This window comes from Macrotis lagotis, chromosome 3 (assembly GCF_037893015.1).
Source record: "Macrotis lagotis isolate mMagLag1 chromosome 3, bilby.v1.9.chrom.fasta, whole genome shotgun sequence".
In the NCBI taxonomy this organism is placed as follows: Eukaryota; Metazoa; Chordata; class Mammalia; order Peramelemorphia; family Peramelidae; genus Macrotis; species Macrotis lagotis.
The window spans coordinates 293,985,200-293,993,704 of NC_133660.1; the positions used below are offsets into that span (position 1 = coordinate 293,985,200).

The window sequence follows — 8,505 nt, forward strand, 5'->3', positions numbered from 1 at the left end:
AGCAACTTAAACAAAATAGCAGGATATAAAATAAACCCTCATAAAGCCTCAACATTTCTATATATGATTAGCAAAATGTAGCAGAAAGAGCTAGAAAAAGAAATCCCATTCAAAGTAACCTCAGTCAATATAAAATACCTGGGAGTCTACCTGACAAGGCAGACTCAGAAACTTTCTGAAAATAATTACAAAACACTTTTCACACAAATAAAATCAGATTTAAATAACTGGGCAAATATCAACTGTTTATGGCTAGGTAGAGCTAATATAATAAAAATGACAATTCTACCAAAATTAAACTACTTGTTTAGTGCCCTACCAACCAAAATTCCAAAACAATTACTTTAATGAGTTAGAAAAAGTTGTAAGTAAATTTATATGGAGAAATGAAAAGTCAAGAATTTCCAAGGATTCAATGAAAAAAGTGCAGAAGAAGGTGGCTTAACCTTATCAGATCTAAAATTATATTATAAAGCATCAGTCATCAAAACTGTCTGGTATTGGCTAAGAAATAGAGTGGTGGACCAGTGAATAGACTAGGTGCAATTGCAGGAAATGATTATAGTAATCTGCTGTTTGACAAACCCAAAGAATACAGCTATTGGGATAAAAATTTTCTTCAATAAAGCTTGTTGGGAAAATTGGAAGTTAGTATGGAAGAAACTTAGATTAGACCAACATCTCACACCCTATACCAAGATAAGATCCAAATGGATACAGGATTTAGACATAAAAACCAATATTATAAGCAAACTACAGGATCAAGAAGTAGTTTACTTGTAATACCTATGGAAAGAGAAGCAGTTTATGATCAAGGAAGAGATGGAGAACATTAAAAACAAACTGGATAATTTTGATTATATTAAATTAAAAAGTTTTTGCACAGACAAAACTACTGTAACCAAGATCAAAAGAATTGTAGTAAAACTGGGGAACAATTTTTGCAAACAATTTCTGACAAAGGACTCATTTCTTAAATATATGGAGAACTGAGCCAAGCCATTCCCCAATTGATAAATGGTCAAAGGATATTCCAAGGGCAATTTACAGCTGAAGAAATGAAAGCAATTCATAGTCATATGAAGAATTGCTCCAAATCATTACTTATTAGAGAAATGCAAATTAAAGCAACTCTGAGATACCACCTCACACCTATCAGACTGGTCAACATGACCAGAAAGTGCAATGATCAATGTTGGAAGGGATGAGGGAAATCTGGGACACTAATACATTGTTGGTAGAGCTATGGACTCATCCAACCTTTCTGGAAAGAAATTTGGAATTATGCCCAAAGGGCAGCAAAAATGTGCATACCCTTTGATCCAGCAATACCACTACTGAGTCTATACCCTTAAAGGGTAAAAACATGACTCATACAAAAATATTAATAGCAGTCCTGTTTGTGGTGGCAAAAAAATTGGAAATTAAGTTAATGTCCTTCATTTGGGGAATGGCTTAACAAACTGCGATATGTGTGTGTGTGTGTGTGTGTGTGTGTGTGTGTGTGTGTGTGTGTGTGTGTGTGTGTGTGATGGAACACTATTGTTCTATTACAAACCAGGAGGGATGGGAATTCAGGGAAGCCTGGAAGGATTTGCATGAACTGAAGCTGAGCGAGATGAGCAGAACTAGAAAAACACTGTAAACCTAAAAGCAACATGGGGATTGATGATCAAACTTGATGGACTTGCTCATTCCATCAGTGCAACAACCAGGGACAATTTCAGGCTCTCTGCAATGGAGAATACTGTCTGTATCTAGAGAAAGAATTATGGAGTTTGATCAAAGACCAAAGACCTTCAATTTAGGAAAAAAACATTAACTTATGTCATTTTGCTATCTCTTATATTTTATTTTTCTTCCTTAAGGATATGATTTCTCTCTCTCATCACATTCTACTAAGATCAATGTATACCATGGAAAGAATGTAAAGACTAGCAGAATGCCTTCGGGGGGGGGGGAGCAAGAATGGGGGGGTAAATTTTAAAAATCAAAATAAATAAAATCTTTCTAACAAAATCTGGCTTGGTTGAAAAAAAAGGAAATGGGCTTTTAACCCAAGCTGTCCTTGTTTGGTTGTGTCCAGCTCTTCAGGATACAATTTTGGGTTTTCTTGGCAAAGGTGTTATGGTTTCTCTTAAGTGACTTTCCCAGTAAGAGTCTGAGACAGGATTTGAACTCAGAAAGAAGAGTATTGCTGACATCAGGGTCAAAAATCAGTCCACTGGGCCAATTAATTGCCCAAGATTTCCTGACTCCAAATGCAGCAGTCTGTCCACGATTTTGCTAATTTTAAACACTTCTAGTGTGCACTATTATTATAATGATTAAATTTGAAAATCAACAATGTCAAAGGGAAATTTACACCTTCCAATTCCTATGTCTTCCCTGATCTCCATTATCCAGTTCTATGAAACTGGCTAAGTGTGCTGATCAAGCATCTCCCATTATTGTGTAGGAAAATTTAATAGCCTGTCTTACTTCTCCCAGTATCACAGTTGGAAGATAATTCAGGGGTCATCTATTATAACACATATCTAAAGGGGGAATAACTAATTGACTCTGCTCACAGTAGGACATTCATTTTCTCCATGGTCAGGGAACCTCAGAATTCTGACATTAGTGACTTTGGGTGGTTTGAAGTCTTGGTCAGATCTTGCTTACATTAGAATGAATTCTACCTTTTTTGCAACTTTTAACATCTGCTTATAATTATATTATATTCCCCATGAATCCAAGCAGAAAAAAGGCAAAACTCTAAATGAATGCATTTCAATGAATGATAGTAAACAGTCATGACTTTTCTCAGTCAATTCTGTCTTCTGTTCATATGGTTCAATATTCCCAGTTTTTTCAAGTGATCCTAAGAAGGCTGGTTTCATTGCCAAGAACGAGATGGTCCTCCTAGGTGAAGTTCATCACTTGTAAAGCTAACATCCTGCTGCTAACTCAAGCCTTGACTTCTCTCAACCTTTTCCCTCTGATTGGGGTCTAGAGAGAAGAGTACCAAACTCCTCCCCATGCTTTCCTTTATAGAGGGCAGAAACTGGACTCTCAATAATTCCACTTTGTTTCTGTTGCTCTATCATTTTACAAATCCAAGGAAAAAGATTTCCTATCCCATGTTTTCCCATAAGTCCTCCCCCTCTCCTCTTCCTCCCTTTGTGTACTGTCTCCCCTTTAAGATTGTAAGCTACTGAAGGCAGGCATTTTCTTGCTCTTTTTAAATTTATAATTGCCAGTTCTCCACACTTAAAAATGTTTTTTTAAATAGGATTAAATTGGGCAGTTTGATTCAAAATGCTCTCAGCATCTACCCAGCTATCAATTGAAGCAGTTTCACTTTTACAACCTGGAAAATATGTGACTCCCTAAACTGAATATAGTACTGTGGTTATAAGGATCAAAACTAAAAATATCTTACATTTGGATGGGACTTAGCTGAATAGGGCCTCTGAGTGGTGCAGTAGAGAGTACTAGCACTGATGAATCAGAATGATCAGTCTTTCTGATTGCAAATCTAACCTCAGATCCTTTTAGGCTATCTGACCCTCTCACTATAAATTTCCTCATTGTAAAATGACCTGAAGAAGGAAGGGAAAATCACTCCAGTATCTTGGTCAAGAAAAATCCCAAATGGAGTCAAAATTCATCAGGCATTACTGAAAATTACTAAGCAACTTGATAAAGATCATGATTCTGCCACTGTTTTTGACATGTCATGTAGCTTTTCTTGGCCTTACTCAATTGATCTGTAAATGGGCCAGAAGTTGGGCTAGAAGATGCTTAAGGAATCATTCACTTATAAATCTCAGGTATTTTGAGGAAAAACATTTTAAACCAAAAGATAAAATTGAATTACCAAATTTCCCCACTTAAAGGATGTACCCTTTTTCAAAAAAAATGAGCTCTAACACCTGGGAGCATCTTATACAGTGGTTGTACATTTTTTTACCTGAATTTCCCACTTTTTTCATACTTGTTCTCTTTGTGGTTATTATTTCATATTTGATACCACTATGTTAGGTTATGCTTTGCCACATTCTGTCCAGAAATGGCTCAGAAAAGATTTTCCTATAATGCTGAATTCAAGTTTAAAGTGATCCAGTTTGCAAAAATGAATGGAAATCAAGCTGCTGGATATAAGTTTAATCCTCCTCCAGCTGAGAAAACAATCTAAGACTGGCTACAGGAAGAAGAAACCCTATTCAGAAGGTAACAGCAGAAGATCATGAGAGGCAAGGAAGCCAAATGGCCTGATTTAGAGAGGGAATTGAAGATGTGGGTTGAAGACCAAAGGGCAATTAGAAACACCGTGTCCACAAAGATGGTACAGCATGAGGCCAGAAGAATTTACGATGAGCAAGAAGTGACTGTTTCAAAAGAGAACACAATAGAAGCTTCAGATTCATGAAAGGGAATGAACTAGGCTCCATATAACAGACTTGCCCAGAGAGAGCTTGTGGTCAACCACAGAGCAGAGCACAGACAGGAGAGCAGGCAGTCACTCACCATCACTCACAGCTCATGACAAGCTCATAGATGGGAATGTTGACAGTGAAGAGGAGGTGTGTAAATTTTTCAAAGAATAAAACTTGAGTTCAATAACTTTAAATAATACATATTTTTCAAGTTTGGGGCCCCAAAGTTAAGGTGCATTATATACATGGGAAAATACAGTACCCAATGTGTTTCTTGTATCTTTTTATAATTGTATTTTAAACTGGTCTTATGAATTCAAAGCAAGCCAGAACACATCTAAGAGGTGGGCAACGTACATCTTATTCCAAAAGTCTAAACTTTCTGTGACACGTTATTTAAGAAAATGTTAATGTTTTAAGTTATATGTCACTCATTCACTGGAGTCAACCACTCCAAGCCACCAGTAACATGCTTTTTACTTTTTTCCAAACACAGATCATTCTCTCCCCCGCCCCCACCATCATAACTTTGCCTCTTGGAATTCACGCTGTCATCTCCAACATAAGGTCCTCTTTGATTCACATGTCATGAAAATGTAGAATTCTCTGCCACTCCATCTGCAAAATTAATTTGTGTTTATACTAAGATAGAGAGAGAGAGAGAGAGAGAGAGAGACAGACAGACAGACAGACAGACAGACAGACAGACAGATAGATAGATAGATAGATAGATAGATAGATAGATAGATAGATAGATAGATAATCTGGCTTACCTTTCTATATAGGTAAAAAATCCCCAAAATGAATTATAAACTCCTGATGGCAAGAAGTCTTGACATTTACCAGTACATTCCACAGTGTCTTATATACAGCAATGTTTTTGAGATTGACTGGCATTCTAGGATTTGTAGTTCAGAAGAATAAGTATTCTCTCTCACTTATGAGAAATTATTTCAAACTATAGCAAACCATCCAGGAAGTGAAACTGAGGCCCAGCTATGAGTTTAGAATAGATGCACAATCTGTGAGAGAAAGGAAGGGGGCTACAGGTCTCTAGAAACAGTAGCAAGAGTGAATATGGTGCCCTCACCCCCAATAAGGACTCACTGATTTTAAACTAAAGAGAAGCTGTAACATAGGGACATAGATTAAAGAGGAAAGATGGGGGCAGCTAGGAGGCACAGTGGAGACAGCACCAGCCCTGGATTCAGGTCAACATGAGTTCAAATCTGGCCTCAGATCCTTAATAATTACCTAACTATGTGACCTTGGGTAAATCACTTAACCCCAGTGCCTTGCAAAAAATGTTACTGCCTATCGGTCCAATAACAAGGGAGAATATATATTCTTCTTCTTTCACTTTCCTAATACTTTCCATTGCTAATATTTTGAATTCACACATTAATTATATGGATATAGATAGAGAGAAAGCAATGAATGTGTTTATAGATATTTGTGTGTACAGGTGACTATGTATATATATATATATATATATGCATACATATATATGCATACATATATATATGAATATGTATGTATGCATGTGTGTTGGCATATATAAACCCAATGTTAATCATAAAGGTGTGTTTTATATGCTTAGATCACTAGCAAGAAATCTTGGAGGGCAAAAGTAATCTGAAATATACAAAATTGATATTAGGACATAGAGCCTAAGCTCGAGCCAAATGTTAAGAATTTTCCTAGCTGCAGACTCTATAACACTATTATTGTATTAATAATTTTCAACCTGACTTAGAGAAAAGAAGGGGAAAATGCAATGTGGACCTGAGGACAATTACATTTTTTTTAGTTTTTTCAAGGCAAATGGGGTTAAGTGACTTTGCCCAAGGCTGTACAGCTAGGTAATTATTAAGTGTCAGAGACCGGATTTGAACCCAGGTACTCCTGACTCCAGGGCTGGTGCTTTATCCAATGCACCACCTAGCTGCCCCAATTACATTTTTTTAAAACAAGATGAAGCTAATTAAATTTCCAGAGAGAAGGGAATAGCATGGATAGGAATGAGGAGAGACAAGGAAAAACTCAAATGCTAAAGTACACATGTCCAGGCCGGAGAAGGGATAGATGGGACCTGGGAATGACTGAAGTCTGCTTGTTTCCAGAATGGAAGACAGGTAGAAGGGACTGAATACTGAGGGACCAACACTGCCCTCCAGAGTGTTGCAAATGAATTAATGAGTTACATTAATCTTTTCTAACTCTCCATGCCAATGATTTGACAGCATATGAGCCTTGGTAATTGTCTTCTAGTCATTTGACCAAGTCATTTGACTCTGGTTTAATCATTTTACAAGTGTCAACAAAATAGTACTCTACTATTCCTACTATCCTGCATTTAATCCTCAGGCTGGCTTTCCAAACTTTTACTACAGCAAATAGAAGTGTGTTTCTCAAACTTGCCACTTTATCATTGACTTATTCTCACACTGACTGATTTAAAGTACCTTGTGGGAATATCTCTTAGAATTCTGTTTACAAAAGAGAAAACCTTACTCCTTCATAGAATTTCAGAACAGTTGCCAATGGCTATAGAATGATGATAAAAAAGAGGAAATGAATCTCAAATGACACAATCAGTAACTAAAGAAAGCTTAACACCCTTTGAGCTTACTAAGAGTTCTCTTCAGGGCCTCATTTACCTCTTTGTTCCTCAAGCTGTAGATGAGAGGGTTCAACATAGGGATCACTACAGTGTAGAAGAGAGACGCAACTTTACCCTCATCTAGGGATTCTCCAGATGTGCTTTGTACATACATGAATATAAGAGTGCCAAAGAAAAGCCCAACAGCAATCAAGTGGGAGCCACAAGTGGAAAAGGTCTTGGCCCTCCCTCCAGCAGAGTGCATCTTTAGGATGGCTCTGATGATGAACAGATAGGACACCAAGATCATGATCAGGCTAGACAAGATCACAATGCGAGCAAATAGGCCAGTCACAAGTTCTTGTAGGAAAGTGTCCCCACAGGACAGCTTCAACAAGGGGGGAAGATCACAGTAAACAAAATCGATCTGGTTGTCACCACAGAAGGAGAGTGAGAACATGCAGCAGGTCCTTACAATAGCATTAGCCAAACTTCCAAGATATATCCATGTAACAAACTTCAGACAGGTCTTGGGAGTCATGATGGTGACATAAAGCAGAGGCTGGCACACAGCCACATAGCGGTCGTAGGCCATGATGGCTAGCAGGCAACAATCAGAGGTGCCAAAGAAGCCGAACATGAAGAATTGGATGGCACACTGCTCATAAGAGAGCACAGCTCTTCCCACAGCTAAGGTCACCAGGAGCTGAGGCAACACAGTTGAAGAGAAACCGAAATCCAGGAATGCCAGATGTCGGAGAAGGAAGTACATGGGTGTATGGAGTCTGGGATTAGTCCACACCAGGGTGATCATGCTCAGGTTACCCAACAGTATCATGAGGTAGAAGACTAGAAACACTACCAGCAGAAGAGACTTCAGCTCAGGGTGGTTGGTGAAGCCCAGCAGGATAAACTCCATTACAATGGTCCTATTTCCAATAGCCATGAACCTAGAGACTGATGTTGAGAAAAGAGAAGATTCAGATCAAAGTCAAAGTGTTCTATGATGAATTAGTGGAGCAGGGTAGTAGGGCAGAGTAGGATGGAATACAGGTCAGTCCAAGTGATGAGACCTACTATCCAGGAAATTGATATGGTCATGGATTTAGAACTTTTTTGTGTGAGGCAATGGAGTTAAGTGGCTTTCCCAAGGCCACACAGCTAGGTAATCATTAAATGTCTGAGGTCAGATTTGAACTCAGGTTCTCCTGAATCCAGTGCTCTACCCACTATGCCACCTAGCTGCAACTATTTAGAACTTTTCTCAAAATAAACTCTTAATAAATTGCTGCAGTTCATCTGCAGTAAAACCTGTCTAACTGATTAATATTACAGAGTACACTGGACACAGAAAGGATAAATTATGCTTAATAATAATAATTCTCTTAAACAGTTACATGATACTTTATAAGCATTATCTTATTTTATTCTCCCAATAATCCAAGAAGAAAACTATTACTATCATCTCCATTTTACAAATAA

General features: G+C 37.8%; 1 protein-coding gene across 1 annotated transcript; it reads right to left on the reverse strand.

The window, feature by feature from the left end:
• Window positions 1-7,033: 7,033 nt before the first annotated feature.
• LOC141519520 (olfactory receptor 9Q1-like) lies at window positions 7,034-7,969 on the reverse strand. The gene has a single exon (XM_074231741.1). The coding sequence runs from the start codon at window positions 7,967-7,969 to the stop codon at window positions 7,034-7,036; it is 936 nt and encodes a 311-aa protein (XP_074087842.1).
• Between the last annotated feature and the right edge of the window lie 536 nt (window positions 7,970-8,505).

Excerpts from the sequence above, each read along its gene's own strand:
- LOC141519520 (XM_074231741.1), bottom strand. The coding sequence starts at position 7,969 with ATGGCTATTGGAAATAGGACCATTGTAATGGAGTTTATCCTGCTGGGC.